We start from the raw sequence: 16,860 nt of genomic DNA on the forward strand, positions 1-16,860 counted from the left end.
CACAATATCCAATCAAACATTGAATATCTCTTTAAGTATGGTCAAGTTAATAATTATGCAGTTGATTATTATGACCCAGACACATCAAACAAACAGTCGTCCTTCTGAACTGAGCTGCAGGACAGGAATGAAACTGCTCAGGGATGTTACCATGAGGCCATAGGTGATTGTAAAACAGTTGCAGAGTTCAATGGCTGTGATGGGAGAACTGAGGATGGATCAACAACATTGTTGTGAAACAATAATGACTTTATTGACAGAGTGAAATAATGCAAGTATACAAAATAAAATATTCTAAACCATACTTATTCTAAAATTGATTAAATATACCTGTATATATAAGGTCCCACAGTTGACAGTGCATGTCAGAGCAAAACCCAAGCCATGAGGTCGAAGGAATTGTCCATAGAGCCCGAGACAGGATTGTGTCATGGCACAGATCTGGGGAAGGGTACAAAAAATGCTGCATTGAAGGTCCCCAAGAACACAGTGGCCTCCATCATTCTTAAATGGAAGAAGTTTGGAACCACCAAGACTCTTCTTAGAGCTGGTCGCCTGGCCAAACTGAGCAATGCAATAAATGTATTTAGAATGGTTCCAATTTAGATGATTTTAAATGTACTTAAAATGCTAAAAAAAATATATGATTAATGTATATTTGGGGTCCCTCATTCAACCACACCTTTCAGCATCATGATAGTGTGTTTTTGCAGTGTATTTGGTATATTCGGTTCTTGTTGAAGTATCTAAAGTCATTGCCACTTTTCCCTTTTAGTTTCAATGCTCAATGTGCAGAATTGACTAATCCCGGAAAACAGGGAAAGAGACAGCATGATAGTACAATAAAGTGTGAGGTTTACTCTGTTGTCAACACAGTCAAAACTCATGTTTGCTGCTCATATTTTATCTACCTGTAGTAGAGTATACATAATTTACCAGCAAATATTTGAAATGAAGGTTCAATTGGTGAAGTAATGCTCTTAAATTGTTGGCAGACAAAGCCAAGCAAAGCTACCGAGACCAATCCACTTAACATCTATTCCCACTACATGCTACACATACCCTCTGTGATAATACTGCTCCCTCTTCCCTTCTAATGCAGCTCCATGTGGCTACAACATGACAGCTCAGAATGGCACCATATTCTCGCCTGAATACCCAAATGAGTACCCTAACTCACAGGACTGCACCTGGCTTATCATCGTGCCACATGGACATGGCATTTACATCAACTTCACCCTGCTTCAGACAGAGCCTGTCACGGATTACATTGCTGTTTGGTAAGGGATTAATGGTTTTCACAACACCCGTCGGTTAATCCATTGGCTGATATGTATTTTCTCTGAAGAACTACCATTTACGTCACAGCATAGGAAGACTCAGAGTTATACTAAGAATACAGCAAGACAGGAAACAAATAATCATATTACTGTACAGTACATGTTGCCTTACCTCCCTTTACTAGTGAAGATGCACTTGAATGTCACAATAGAATAATCTGCAGCACTAGAGATTAAAACTAGGATTAAAACACTGGAAATCAATGGGGAAAATACACACTTTTTAACATAATACAGACCTCTGTGAGTTATCCATTAAAAGAGGCCAGTAGTCAGTAAAGCCATAATATTTTGCTTTTTCATTCAACAGTCTGTAATTTAATGCTTTTATCTGGAAGTGAGCACAAATATTGCTATAGATTTGAGAACAAATCAATTCAACCAAGACACACTGAAATGCTGGACATTATTGCACTCTTTAACATGTGCATTATAAATGTAATGCATTTTCAATGCCTTCTGGTCTCTTCCAGGGATGGCCCTGAGCAGAGCTACCCACAACTTGGGATTTTCAGTGGTAATACAGCGCTAGAGTCAGCCTACAGTTCTTTCAATCAGGTCCTTATCAAGTTTCACAGTGACTTCTCCACAAGTGGATTCTTTGTCCTCAATTTCCATGGTTAGTTTCTCTTCCAAATCAAACATGTTGTAGCTAAAATGCAATATTGTTAAGGCTTGCTGAATACCTGTTTAAAAATATCAGAAATAAAGTATTCTCATGTTTTTAATATGAGATTGGGTAAGTGTAGTACATTTTAGTGTTGCAGTTTGTTTTTATATATCCCTTTATTTTGTTGTATAATCAATCCCTTGTGGGTGACATTTGATTATGATAGTGTGAAATAATGTGATTTGAGGGATACTTTTTCTATGTTGTAGCCATAATTTGCAAACAGTTTTTGGCAAAATATATATTCTTTCTTTCTCTCCTCCAGCCTATCGTCTGAAGAAATGCCCACCTCCCCCAACAGTGGAAGAAGCGGAAATAGTATATGAAGATCAAGATTATGAAATAGGTTAGTGTGAACCAGGGAGATGATAAACACTGGGTTATCCACATATTCATTATTTATTATTTTCAGTGGAACATCAGGCAGTGATCCACTACTTGTTCAGTTCAACATGTTCCTATGTGACTTTGAATCAAAGAGGGTTTACAGTACCATGGTGGTGTGTGATCCTCATTTTTGTTCAGTGTTGAAGGGGAAATTTAATTGAAATGTGTTACATACATATTGTCACCAATGCTGCAGTTTTTGGACAACCATGTTAGGGTAATAACCAGTGTTGTAGTATTCAAGACCAGTCTCGGTCTCGAGTCCAGTCTCAAGACACATATTCAGTGTCTTGGTCTTGTCTCGGTGTCAGATACATTTTTACTTGGACCCGGACAATGAGGACTTTCTTGCTGAGACCAACCGAGACTAGCGGAGTGAAAAATTCAGAATTATCAGCTCCCATTCAGTCAGCCCATAAAACCTCTTTGCCAGACCAAATATCCACACTCCTTCATGACACATGCCTATCTTATTGCCTCTTGAAACCTGGGCTTACTACTTTACTCGTAACATTACCGTCCTTTACTTTCGTTGAAAAATATTCTCAAACTTTGTCACGCGAATCAGATTTTCCTTGATTCGCTGGTAGGGAAGAGTGGGGGACATTGTTTGGAAGTTGCACGCTTATTATTATTAGTAAGGGGGGACCAGGGGAAATTGTAACATGTCTTTTTATCTATTATAGACCTGTTCGGGTTAGTGGTAATTTATGAGTGGCTCTCTATTTGACCTCGTGCTTTTTCTCACCATTCTGAATGTCTAAAGAATCCATGTTGTTCTGAAGTATGAACACAGAAATACTGGACATTTTGACCTCTTAATATGGTGACGATTTGACCCAATTACAAATACAACCCCCCCCCTGTTCTCGGTCTTGACTCGGTCTCATCCCGCCCTCCCGTCTTGGTCTTGACTCTGACTTTATTTGCTCCAGTCGTAAATCGGCCTCGCTTTACAGTAGGTGGTCTCGAACACAGCACTGGTTATTACACAGGCTGTTATGTCATATAACTGTTGTTATGTCTCTAGAGACAATACCCTTAAAATCCAATGTAGGTTTCCATCAGACGTTGATAATGTCACATCTGCTATAAGACGTATTAAATAATTATTTTGTCCAGGAGACATTGTGAAGTATCGCTGCTTCCCTGGATTTACCCTGGTCGGCAACAGTGAGCTTACCTGTAAGCTCAACTCTCATCTCCAGTTTGAAAGACCTCCGCCTACTTGTGAAGGTAAGAGAATGTTCTGGCCAGAATATTTGGGTTATTATAATTTATTTATTTTCAAGGAAAGGGAACAGGAAGTGAACTTTCAGCTCAGATAATTCCAATAAATGATTTATGTTATCTGCTTATACAAACATGGCAGTTTGCTGCCCTTTGACATTCTATGCAATTCTATGCACATTTTCCCCGAATACAACAGTTATTACAGCTTATTATTATAACCTTACAGTGAAATGCTTACTTACCAAGATCCTTGTTCCCTTGCATCCTTGTGATGACTCCGTTATACTACAGTATTAGTAGGCATTGTTCCAAGGTGTGTATCACCCTGTTAAAAAACAAATACCCCTTTTTTGGCATGGTAGTGCAGTGCTGCTAGATCCTCTGTGTCTCTTTGTAAATCAGAGCTCTAACAGAATTGAGTCACAGATTTAATGGCTTATTCATACATATAATTTCTAATTATAGTACCAACGCGATGACACAGATGGGAGGCAGCACTATGGCTCTATTAAAGCACAGCACAAAGCACTACCAAGCCTTTTTTGGGGAGATAGAGAAGCACAGCAGTTTCCTTGAATTTTGTAATTCCATAATGGAGCTAAGCAGCTATGGTCCATTTGGTTTGTTTTCATTATTATTTGCCCACAGGGGAGAATATGAAAATGTTAAATGCCTTCACATTATTTCTTGTCATAGATCATTAACCCTAAGCTCATTTGGATTTGCAACCTGAAGAGGTTCACAAGAACTACAGTTGAGGTGATAAAGATGTGTACTGTAGCAACAATTACCTTTTTCTCATGAGTAATTCTTGTCTGCTTGTGTTTGTTGTGCTTTTAGCTCAGTGTCCTGCAAATGAAGAACGCGCCTTCTCATCCGGGGTTATCCTTAGTCCAGGTTTCCCTAAAAACTACCCCAACTCTCAGACCTGCTCCTGGGTCATCAGAGTTCAACCTGCGTACACTATTTCCATCTTCGTGGAGATGTTTCAGAGTGAGAAGCAGTTCGACGAACTTGAGATCTTTGACGGTAGTTTCCTTAACTAAGTCACACGCATTGTTTTTTTTGGTGCAGTTTTCAAATATTTATTTATTGTCAGCAATGCGTGATTTAAAAAAAATATTCCATGACGAGCACTGTAATGTTTTAGTGTTTATTTTTATCCGTTAGGACCATCTGGTCAGAGCCCTTTGCTGGTGGCCCTTAGTGGAAATCACTCCACACAGTTAAACTTTACAAGCAAGACCAACCACCTTTACCTGAGATGGTCCACTGATCATGCAACCAGCAAAAGAGGGTTCAAAATCCGATACACAGGTTTGTAGTGCATAACCATATGTTTCCTTTTGCGATAAGACATTATGTTTCACAATTGCTTTGGGGATGCCTACAGCATTGCATCACAATTCTTATACGGGTTGACTGTTATGTTTCGAGACAACTTCTACCCCCATGCCATCAGACTGCTAAATAGCCATAAGACTGCTAAATAGTTAATTAATGGTTACCTGGACTATCTTCACTGACCCTATCTTGCATTGACTCTATGCACACTCACAATACTACAGTATATACTGTATAGAGACTATATACACACACACACACACACACACTACACTGACACTACACAAACCCACACACATTCACATACACACACAAACATATACCGACAACACAAACACACACACGCGCATACCGACACAACACAAACACATTTAAACACACACACACACACTTTTACACTCATAATTTGCTGCTGCTACTCAGTTCTTTATTTTACTCTTATTATTATCTATCCTGATGCCTAGTCACTTTACCCTGCCTTCATGTACATACAGTATCTACTTCAAATACCTCATACCTCTGCACATTGATCTGGTACTGGTACTCTCTGTTTATAGCTCCATTCTTGTGCATTTTATTCCTTTTGTCTTATTTTTAATTATAATTGTTTTACTCTGCATAGTTGGAAAGGGCTCGTAAGCAAGCATTTCACAGTTACGTCTACACCTGTTGTATTCAGCACACGTGACAATTCCAATTTGATTTGATTTGACGAATTCTGAAACATTTGAACAACAGCACATTCAAAATAGGGGAAAAGCAGCCTTTTGCTATTGTATGGGTGTCAGAGAAGATTATACACCATCCTCTGTCCTCTGAGGCAGTTGCTTTGGATCCAATTTAGGTCAAAGAGTGTGAGGAAGTCAGACTTTTCCAAGTTAGCTCTCATTAGGCTGGGCCCAGACATGTATACCTGCAGGGATCCTTTTGCAAGTCCTCCATAATAGAGGTCAAAGATCCCATAATGAATTTGGCTGAATAACTGCCATGTCCAGTGACTCAAACAGACATTTCCACCAATGACCAAACATGATATATAGCTCACAAAGCCCAGTGGCCATGATTACTTTCCATTTCTTTCTCTCCCTCTGCCTTTTCTGTCACTTTTCTGCTCTCTATTCATTTTAGTCGATCCTTTTGCCATTCGAGCCACTGTGCTGGTTATTATTCCAGTTTGTTTCCACGTTTCCCTATTTTTTCAATTTGCCATCCCTTCTGCAGTAAAAAATGGTTACATTGCATTGAGGCCTGACGTGTCAGAATGAGTGATGGTTTCTGAAGGCTTCAGAATGGCTACCACGGTGCTGTCAGACTGTGTAAAAGGCTTTTTAAATAATGCAGGGATGTTGAACACAGACAGGGTAATACACCTCTGCTTGATCTTTACAAAACTGCTTTGGGAGTAAAGAAGTCTTTACCCAGCCAGGGGATTTTTTCCTTTCGTCTTTAACAGTCCATTGGGGCGTTCATCAAAGTAAATTAAAATGATATGCTGCCTGGAGTTTTAACATGTGGTCTAATCACCCAGAACCTAGACTCAACCATTTAGCCCGATTAATGGTTTTAATTTAGGGCAGGGGATTTTGAGAATTCTGGAGAATACTTATGTAATGTCATGTTATACTAATGTAATGTAATATAAAGTACTAATGTATATGTAGAGCATATCGTTAATCATTTAGATGGTGGCATGATATAGAAACACTTAAAATTCTCTTTCTTTTCACTGTAGCTCCTTATTGTAGCATTAATGACCCACCTGGAAATGGAGGGGTGCTTAATCGAACAAGAGAGCGTCCAGGAAGCAAGCTGCAGTACTATTGTTATGCTGGCTACAGGCTAGTGGGCCCCAGAAATTCCACCTGCCGGTTGCATCAGAATGGGCTGTATCATTGGGATGCCCCAGCTCCACTATGTCAAGGTAATGCAGAGCTGCAGATGACATTTACTGACTTGAGGGGGATTCACTTTAATCTTATGTCTGGGGGTTCCCTCGTGTCAGAATGTGGAGATGTGTTTGTGTCTGAACAAATCTGGAGGAGTTGTGACTCATTGTCTTTCTCCATTTCTTTTTCTCTTTCTCTTCAACATAGCAAGCTACAATTCATGAATATTTCCTAATATCATACTGTAGCTAGAAAATATATTATAATGAGTCTTCTAACAAACTTTCTTCAGAAGTATATCATTGACAGTTATGTAACTGACCCTTTTTCTATTATGTTAATTAGTGTGACAGCCTGTTGCTTTAAGCAAAGGAGATGTATATTTACATAAAGGAATAGAGGATAAGTTGGAGCTAATTACTACTGGGGGTTGTATCTGTACATGCCTGTTTACGAGTATGCAAGGCAATTATCTCTTTAAAGGTACTGTGTCCCCTCATTTGTGGTAAACTACAGGTGTGTAAGTAGCGTACAAAACAATAGTACTGTTTTTGTTTCTCACTAAACCTGATTGTAAATTATAATTTGATTAGATGAGATTGATTGTTCCATTTGCACAGTATTCTGAACATGGTATTTGAATGGTAAATGTGTGTTTAAGGAAATATCTAGTTTCCATAGTACCCTAATAGTTGGATCATACACACTTTGCTTACTTACTCTTTATCCCCTTTGAGATATAATGCCACTATAGTCAGAACACTTCACGTTATACCCTTTTCTTAGAAGAGGCCACAGTGTTTACTAATTTTGTGCCATAATTTCTGTAAGTGCTGAGAGTAAATCCATGCAGCTGAGGTCATCGTTTGATGAGTATCATTTTAATATTTTAATGTCTTTCAATCGGCAGCTTTATCTTGTGGAATCCCTGAGTCTCCTACCAATGGTTCATTCCATGGTTTCCAGTACACAGTCGGAAGCAAAGTGAATTACCAGTGCAATGAAGGGTACAGGATGGAGACAAGTCTCCCCACAAGTACCGTCTGTCTAGAGAATGGGACATGGAGCAACGCTGCACACCCACCTCTTTGTTTACGTGAGAAAAATAACCTTTGTTTCTATGCCAACAATATGATGAATTCCCCTGCCTCATTGAGCCACTGCAGTCAATGCAGGTCTCATTAATGTCCTCCTTAGAGAGTAATGTGGAGCAGGTAACGGCTGAGATGAGAGCAATAATGACTAGATTTTTGCAGTTAGGCACTCACAAAAAACAAATGGTAGGATGCAACCCGCCCCCTCAGGCCTGCATTACCAGAAACACACTAAGCAATCATGTTGGAGTCATTTTGGGACATGACTGTATAAATTACATTTTAATACCTCAATGAATGTGATATATGTGAATACAGTATATATAAAAAATACTTTAATACCCATTATATTTTATAGTTTTATATCATAAAGTGCTTTGGCATTTCTCAGTTTTAACAATAGATACTGGACAGAAATTGATAATGTACATAAGGCTTTTAGAATATTACATCGGCAAATATGGAGAAGGAAATTGAGAAATGTTTCTCTGTCATGTCTGGCTTTTTGAGTGTGTTCTATTAAATCTGGCATGTTCTCTCTCCCCCTACAGCGATCCAGTGCCCTTACATTGAGAGCATGCTCTCAGAACACATGGTGTGGCGGCTGATCTCGGGGTCACTGAATGAATTTGGATCTCAGATAATGCTAAGCTGCACTCCTGGCTTCTACCTGGGAGGCAGGAGGACCATCAAGTGCTTAGCTAATGGAACCTGGGCTGGAATCCAGGAAAGGTCTACCTGCAAGAGTAAGATACAGACTGTACTTCTACCACCAGGCTGCACTGCTTAGAGTTAAGGAAAAGTAATAGGAAATAATTATCATAAGAATTGAGCACAAAATAGTTGACATTTTGAGTATTAATAGTACCTTGTTCTAATTCCCGAAAGCAATTTCATTGTCTGGCCAGAGCTGTTGTTCACACTGGCAGTTAACACGTCTGAAATCCTTCCTCTTTGTGGCTCCCAATGTATTTCCGGACTGATGCAGTCATAACCTCCAGGATCTGGTGTGGGAGCTGGGAAGTCACAAGGCAGTGTCCAATAATTTGTTTTGATCACAGCCCTCCCTATTTCCTCTGCATAGATGTGCTGTAAACTACAGTTTATTGTAAACAATAAACTGTAGTGGCGATGATGTAATCAGGGAAATACGGTCCGGCTGTAGTCAATCGGCCAGTTAGACAATCCAATCAGCCAACAGATCTCCAGCAGAGAAAGGCCACGAAGAAGGAGAGCAAATGAGACGTGTAGTCCAAAGGAAGCAATGAGTGGGTCCGATCCCGGTTAAACTTGAGACAAGGCTACAAAGCACACTTTTAAATACAACAAAACAAACGGAGTAAAGAAGCTTCGGAACTGAGGGTTGAACACATCCTCGCTCGCACCACCATCACACCCCCTTTTGCGCAGCTGATGCTGGCTATTTTATTGGGAATTAAAGGGGAAGCATTGAGACAGTTCAGACAAATTCAGAGCCGTCACAACATGCAAAGGTATATTGGCCTTGGCTTTGATTGGGTGCGTCTAGGAGCCCCTAATATTTTCTGATCATTCCATGAGTGCCTTTTTTACAGGGAAGACAATATGCTGGATGAGTACTCATTTGTATGTATAGCCAATGCACGTACATACTCTGTTTAGCACCTCTTTTTATTCATGTGGTGAACCAGACTGTATTTGAATTGAAAGAAGGTGAATACACACAGTGAGCCGCAGGGCACTGCTCTGCATAGTTCCTAAAAAGTTCACCATCTTTAGTCATTCCACTTGAATCTAGTAGACAAACAAACAAGCACACTGTGGCATACATTAGAACGATATGACAAAACAGAAAGAGGGGTAATATACAGTATAATGACTGTTGGCATAATGGACAGCAATGTGTGTTTACATAAGGTAGTTGCATATTTAAATTATTGTAATATTTGCAGGTAATTTGTTAGGGCTGAATCAATCAGCTGCTGTAAGACACATTTCACTTCCCCATTTAGTGTTCTAGAACAAATACACAATACTCGGCATACCGTTCATCCAGGATATCTAGTAACTAGATCAAAATGATTCGCTAATCATTCCTCATTGTGGAATTTGTTTCCACTCAGGCACAGTGGCGTGCAACCAAGTATAACCCAGTCTCTGATTGTCTGTGTCACTTCCAGTTATCTCGTGTGGGGACCTCCCCTCTCCTCCCTATGGCAACAAGATAGGAACCCTGATTACGTTTGGGGCCACAGCGATCTTCATGTGTAATACGGGCTACACACTGGTTGGGTCACACGTGAGGGAATGTGGGGCCAACGGGCTCTGGAGTGGAGTGGAAACAAAGTGTCTTGGTATAGTATAAATGGTTTTCTAATGCTTAAGTTCTTTCTTTTCTCCTCCCGGACGAGCCCCAAAATTGTATCATCCTGGACGAGTCCCCAAGTGTTTGATCTTGGTTTTCACATCATTATGCCAGAAACACATTAAGATTTCTCAGGACACAGTTGTGTTTACAGTTTCAAACTCTTGAAGGTCTTGATTTCTCTTCAATTACCAGCATCCCAAATTTTATATTGATAATTCTATCCAAGAGATTTAATCCGACCCCAGCAGTCAACTCCTAAATGTCAGTTAAAAATGAAGACATACCACCCCTCATTATTATCAATTAGATTATTGATTGGATTAAATTATTGAGGCATTTCCCCCAAAAAATACATTAATTTTGGGGGGAGGGAAGGATCATATACATTTCTATGTGTTACAGTATATATTTTTACATGTCAAAGTGACAAATGGTTATTACAGTCATGAGAATATTTAAAAAGATTTGTGTTAGGGAATAAGAAGAAAGTTTACGTAACAAATGTACTTTTTCATGCCAATCCATACTAATATTGGACTACTTTATGTTTTATCTAACTGAAAATATTATGCAAATATTTGGTTTATTCTCCCTTCTAGCTGGCCACTGTGACTCCCCTGATCCAATCATCAATGGTCATATCAGTGGAGATGGCTCCAGTTATCGTGACACTGTTGTCTATCAGTGCAACCTGGGCTTTCGCCTTATTGGAACATCGGTTCGGATCTGTCAACAGGACCACAGATGGTCTGGACAAGCTCCTGTTTGTGTTCGTAAGTGCAATAACTTTCATTTTTTAAATTGTTCCTTTCGATTCTCCCTTAACAATCAGAGATGTACAGGAATTCTCCACCTTCAGGTGGTGGGCTGAAGCTTAAAAACGTGAAGCTGATGGATCTTTGTCAAGGGAGGAGCTGATTTTTTTATATGACAGTAAAACATTCTTATGATGACTAACATTTGTTGTCACCTTCAGTTCTTTCACACTTTCTCATAAAAAGTATACTTCAACACTGTCTTCTCAGGCAAATTTGCCAAACTGCTGAACTTGGGACCAATCAGAACTCCTGTATATTCTCCACGTGATGAAGGCAGCCAATAGCCTGTTTCTATATAAGATGTAAACGCAGCCTCACATGTGTGATGAAATAAGATAAATATCTGTTTGAGTGCACTTGAAATATTCCATTGGGCACAGACTTCAATTCAATGTTTTCAGTATTCCATGTTGGTTCAATGTAATTTCATTGAAATGACATGGAAACAATGTTGATTCAACCAGTCTATGCCCAGGGGGATGCAGCATGCCATACAAATGGTCTTGATCGTTTGAAGAAGTAACTTCGTTAATCACACGCCAGGCCTGGTATTCATAGATGACTTTGAAACGGCTTTTGTCACACCCTGATCTGTTTCACCTGTTTTGGTGCTTGTTTGTAGCCACTTCCAGGTGTCTCTTGTTTTCCCCAGTGTATTTATCCCTGTGTTTCCTTTCTCTCTGTGCCAGTTTGTCTTGTTTTGCCAAGTCAACCAGCGTTTCTCCTAGCTTTCCTATTTTTCCCAGTCTCTGTTTTTTCCTAGCCATCCTGATTTTGACCCTTGCCTGTCCTGATGCCGAATCTGCCTGCTTGACCACTCTACCTGTTCTGACCTCAAGCTTGCCTATCCCCTTCTACTGTTTGGACTCGGACCTGTTCACTGAACCCCTGCCTGTCCTGACCTCGAGCCTGCCTATGCCCTGGTACTGTTTGGACTTTTACCTGGTTTATGAACTCTCGCCTGTCCCCGACCTGCCTTTTGCCTACACCCTTTGGTGTAATAAATATCGGAGCTCAACCATCTGCCTCCTGTGTCTGCATTTGGGGCTCGCCTTGTGCCCTTATAGCTAATGATAAAGTAAGACTGGAATTTATATATACAGGGCATTCTGAAAGGTTTTAGACCCCTTGACTTCCACATTTTGTAACATTACAGCCTTATTCAAAAATCTACATACAATACCCCATAATGCAAAAACAGGTTTAGACAATTTTGCAAATACATTATTTTCAATAAATAAAAATACATTTACATAAATATTTAGATCTTTTGCTATGAGACTCGAAATTGAGCTCAGGTGCATCCTGTTTCCATTGATCATCCTTGAGATGTTTCTACAACCTGATTGGAGTCCACCTGTGGAAAATTCAATTGATTGGACATGATTTGGAAAGTCACACACCTGTCTATATACTGTAGGGTCCCACAGTTGACAGTGCATGTCAGAGCAAAAACCAAGCCATGTGGTCGAAAGAATTGTCCGTAGAGCTCCGTGACAGGGTACCAAAATATAATATAAGGTCCCACAGTTGACAGTGCATGTCAGAGAAATTGTCCGTAGAGCTACGAGACATGATTGTGTCGAGGCACAGATCTGGGGAAGAGTACCAACACATTTCTGCAGCATTGGAGGTCCCCAAGAATGCAGTGGCCTCCAACATTCTTAAATGGAAGATGTTTTTTAACCATCAAGACAATTCCTAGAGCTGGCCGCCCAGCTAAACTGAGAAATGGGGGTGATCCTTGGTCAGGGAGGTGACCAACAACCTGATGGTCAGTCTGGCAAAGCTCCAGAGTTCCTCTGTGGAGATGGGAGAACCTTCCAGAAGGACAACCATCTTTGCAGAACTCCACCAATCCTCGCTTTATGGTAGTGGCAAGGTGGGAGCCACTCACAGTAAAAGGCACCTGACAGCCCACTTGAAGTTTTCCAAAAGACACTTAAAGGACTCTGACCATGAGAAACAAGGTTATATGGTCTGATGAAACCAAGATTAAACTCTTTGGCCTGAACTATTTGGCGTGCCAAGCGTCACGTCTGGAGGAATCCTGGCACCATCCCTACGCTGAAGCATGGTGGTGGAAGCATCATGCTGTGGCTTTGGGACAAGTCTCTGAATGTCCTTGAGTGGCCCAGCCAGAGCCCGAACTTGAACTCGATCAAACATCTCTGAAGAGACCTGAAAATAGAAACTCCTCAAACAGTACCCGCAAAACACCAGTCCCAATGTCAACAGTGTAGACGTGACTCTCCGGGATGCTTGTCTTCTAGGCAGAGTTGGAAAAAAAAACATATCTCAGACACACCAATCTAAAGAAAAGATTAAGATGGGCAAAAGAACACAGACACTGGACAGAGGAACTCTGCCTGGAAGGCCAGCATCCCGAATTCGGCTATCCACTTTTGACGTTGAGACTGGTGTTTTGCGGTCACTATTAAATTAAGCTGCCAGTTGAGGACTTGTGAGGTGTCTGTTTCTCAAACTAGACACTAATGTACTTGTCCTCTTGCTCAGTCGTGCAGAGCGGCCTCTCATTCCTCTTTCTGTTCTGGATAGAGCGGGTTTTGCGCTGTTCTGTGAAAGTAGTAGTACACAGCGTTGCACGTGATCTTCAGTTTCATGGCAATTTCACGCATGGAATAGCCTTACGAGTTTCAGAAGAAATGTATTTGTTTCTGGCCATTTTGAGCCTAAAATCAAACCCACAAATGCTGATGCTCCAGATACTCAACTGATCTAAGGAAGGCCAGTTTTATTGCTTCTTTAATCAGAACAACAGTTTTCAGCTGTGGTAACATCCTTGCAAAAGGGTTTTCTGATGATCAATTAGCCTTTTAAAATTATAAACTTGGATTAGCTAACACAATGTGCCATTGAACACAGGAGTGTGATCCATTTGATGTTATTTTAATGGACAAAAAGTGGACTTTTTTTTAAAACAAGGGCATTTCTTAGTGACCCAAAACTTTTGAATGGTAGTGTATATATACAGTACCATTCAAAAGTTTGGACACACCTACTCATTCCAGGGTTTTTCTTTCTTTCTTTTATTCTACATTGTTGTCACGCCGTGGCCTTAGTTAGCTTTGTTTTCTTTATTATTTTGGTTAGGCCAGGGTGTGACATGAGTGATTTATGTGTTTTGTCTTGTCTAGGGGTGTTTGTAGATTTATGGGGTTGTGATCTTTTAGGTGTCTAGGTAAGTCTATGGTTGCCTGGATTGGTTCTCAATCAGAGGCAGGTGTTTATCGTTGTCTCTGATTGGGAGCCATATTTAGGCAGCCATATTCTTTGGGTATTTTGTGGGTGATTGTTTCCTGTCTTTGTGTTTTATGCACCAGTTAGGACTGTTACGGTTTTCACGTTTATTGTTTTGTAGTTTGTTCATGTTTGAGTTTTCTGATTAAAGAACCATGAACTATAACCACGCTGCGTTTTGGTCCGCCTCTCATTCCCAGGAAAAAGCCGTGACAAAATCACCCACCACAACAAGACCAAGCGGCGTAGTGACAGGCAGCGCCAGCAGGAGCAGCGCAATCAGGACTTCTGGACGTGGGAGGAAATCCTCGACGGGAGAGGACCCTGGGCAAAGCCAGGGGAGTGTCGCCGCCCCAAGGTGCAGCAGGAGAAGCGGCAGCAGGAGCAGCGCAAGGAGGAATGGACATGGGAGGACGAGTTGGATGGTGATGGACCCTGGACACAGCCGGGGGAATATCGCCGCCCCAAGGCAGAGCTGGAGGCAGCCAAAGCAGAGAGGCGGCGGTTTGAAGAGGCAGCACGGAAGCAGGGCTGGAAACCCGAGTGTCAGCCCCAAAAATTTCTTGGGCGGAGGCACACAGGAAGTATGGCGAAGCCAGGTAGGAGACCTGCACCAACTTCCTGTGCTTACAGGGGGGCTAGAGACACCGGGCAGGCACCGTGTTATGCTGTGGAGCGCACGGTGTCCCCAGTGCGGGTGCATAGCCAGGTGCGGTACATACCAGCTCCTCGCATCGGCCGGGCTAGAGTGGGCATCGAGCCAAGTGCCATGAAGCCGGCTCTACGCATCTGGTCTCCAGTGCGTCTCCTTGTGCTGGTGTACATGGCACCAGCCTTACTCATGGTGTCCCCAGTTCGCCTGCACAGCCCAGTGCGGGCTATTCCACCTCGCCGCACTGGCAGGGCGACCGGGAGCATTCAACCAGGTAAGGTTGGGCAGGCTTGGTGGTCAAGAGCTCCAGTGCGCCTGCACGGTCCGGTCTATCCAGTGCCACGTACATGCACCAGCCCTCCGGTGGCAGCCCCCCTGCGTGTCCAGAGCCCAGTACTCCCTGTTCCTCCTCCCCGCACTCACCTTGAGGTGCATGTCCTCGGCCCAGTACCTCCAGCGCCGGCACCACGCACCAGGCCTACAGTGAACCTCGTCTGTCCAGAGCCGCCAGAGTCTCCCGTCTCTCCAGAGCCTCCAGAGTCTCCCGTCTGTCCAGAGCCGCCAGAGTCTCCCGTCTGTCCAGAGCCGCCAGAGTCTCCCGTCTGTCCAGAGCCGCCAGAGTCTCCCGTCTGTCCAGAGCCGCCAGAGTCTCCCGCCTGTCCAGAGCCGCCAGAGTCTCCCGCCTGTCCAGAGCCGCCAGAGTCTCCCGTCTGTCCAGAGCCGCCAGAGTCTCCCGTCTGTCCAGAGCCGCCAGAGTCTCCCGTCTGTCCAGAGCCGCCAGAGTCTCCCGTCTGTCCAGAGCCGCCAGAGTCTCCCGTCTGTCCAGAGCCGCCAGAGTCTCCTGTCTGTCCAGAGCCGCCAGAGTCTCCCGTCTGTCCAGAGCCGCCAGAGTCTCCCGTCTGTCCAGAGCCGCCAGAGTCTCCCGTCTGTCCAGAGCCGCCAGAGTCTCCCGTCTGTCCAGAGCCGCCAGAGTCTCCCGTCTGTCCAGAGCCGCCAGAGTCTCCCGTCTGTCCAGAGCCCCCAGAGTCTCCCGTCTGTCCAGAGCCGCCAGTCAGCCAGGATCTTCCAGAGCCACCAGTCAGCCAGGATCCTCTAGAGCCACCATTCAGCCAAGTGCCGCCAGTCAGCCAGGATCTTCCAGAGCCGCCAGTCAGCCAGGATCTTCCAGAGCCGCCCGTCAGCCAGGGTCTTCCAGAGCCGCCCGTCAGCCAGGGTCTTCCAGAGCCGCCCGTCAGCCAGGGTCTTCCAGAGCCAACTGTCAGCCAGGTTCTTCCAGAGCCGCCAGTCAGCCAGGATCCTCCAGAGCCGCCATTCAACCAGAAGCTGCCAAAGCCGTCAACCAGCCTGAGCGACCTCTCAGTCCTGAGTGGCCCCTCAGTCCAGTTGGGCCATTTAGTTAGCCCTGGCCTTAGTTAGCTTTGTTTTCTTTATTATTTTGGTTAGGCCAGGGTGTGACATGGGTGATTTATGTGTTTTTGTCTTGTCTAGGGTTCTTTGTAGATTTATGGGGTTTTGTTCTTTTAGGTTTCTAGGTAAGTCTATGGTTGCCCGGATTGGTTCTCAATCAGAGGCAGGTGTTTATCGTTGTCTCTGATTGGGAGCCATATTTAGGCAGCCATATTCTTTGGGTATTTTGTGGGTGGTTGTTTCCCGTCTTTGTGTTTTATGCACCAGTTAGGACTGTTACGGTTTTCACGTTTATTGTTTTGTAGTTTGTTCATATTTGAGTTTTCTGATTAAAGAAGCACAAACTATAACCACGCTGCGTTTTGGTCCGCCTCTCCTTCCCAGGAAGAAAGCCGTGACAATTGTAGAATAATAGTGAAGA

General features: G+C 42.8%; 1 protein-coding gene across 1 annotated transcript in view; it reads left to right on the forward strand.

Moving 5' to 3' along the window:
• The window catches only part of LOC124038747 (CUB and sushi domain-containing protein 1-like), a 374,488-nt gene that overhangs the window by 310,807 nt on the left and 46,821 nt on the right, over positions 1–16,860 (forward strand). The window contains 11 exon segments of the mRNA XM_046354821.1: positions 1,103–1,280; positions 1,814–1,959; positions 2,276–2,356; positions 3,520–3,633; positions 4,471–4,659; positions 4,801–4,947; positions 6,707–6,895; positions 7,771–7,956; positions 8,506–8,700; positions 10,114–10,287; positions 10,901–11,074. Coding sequence (XP_046210777.1) covers positions 1,103–1,280; positions 1,814–1,959; positions 2,276–2,356; positions 3,520–3,633; positions 4,471–4,659; positions 4,801–4,947; positions 6,707–6,895; positions 7,771–7,956; positions 8,506–8,700; positions 10,114–10,287; positions 10,901–11,074 — 1,773 coding nt within the window.

Source organism: Oncorhynchus gorbuscha, linkage group LG06, assembly GCF_021184085.1.
Source record: "Oncorhynchus gorbuscha isolate QuinsamMale2020 ecotype Even-year linkage group LG06, OgorEven_v1.0, whole genome shotgun sequence".
Classification (NCBI taxonomy): Eukaryota; Metazoa; Chordata; class Actinopteri; order Salmoniformes; family Salmonidae; genus Oncorhynchus; species Oncorhynchus gorbuscha.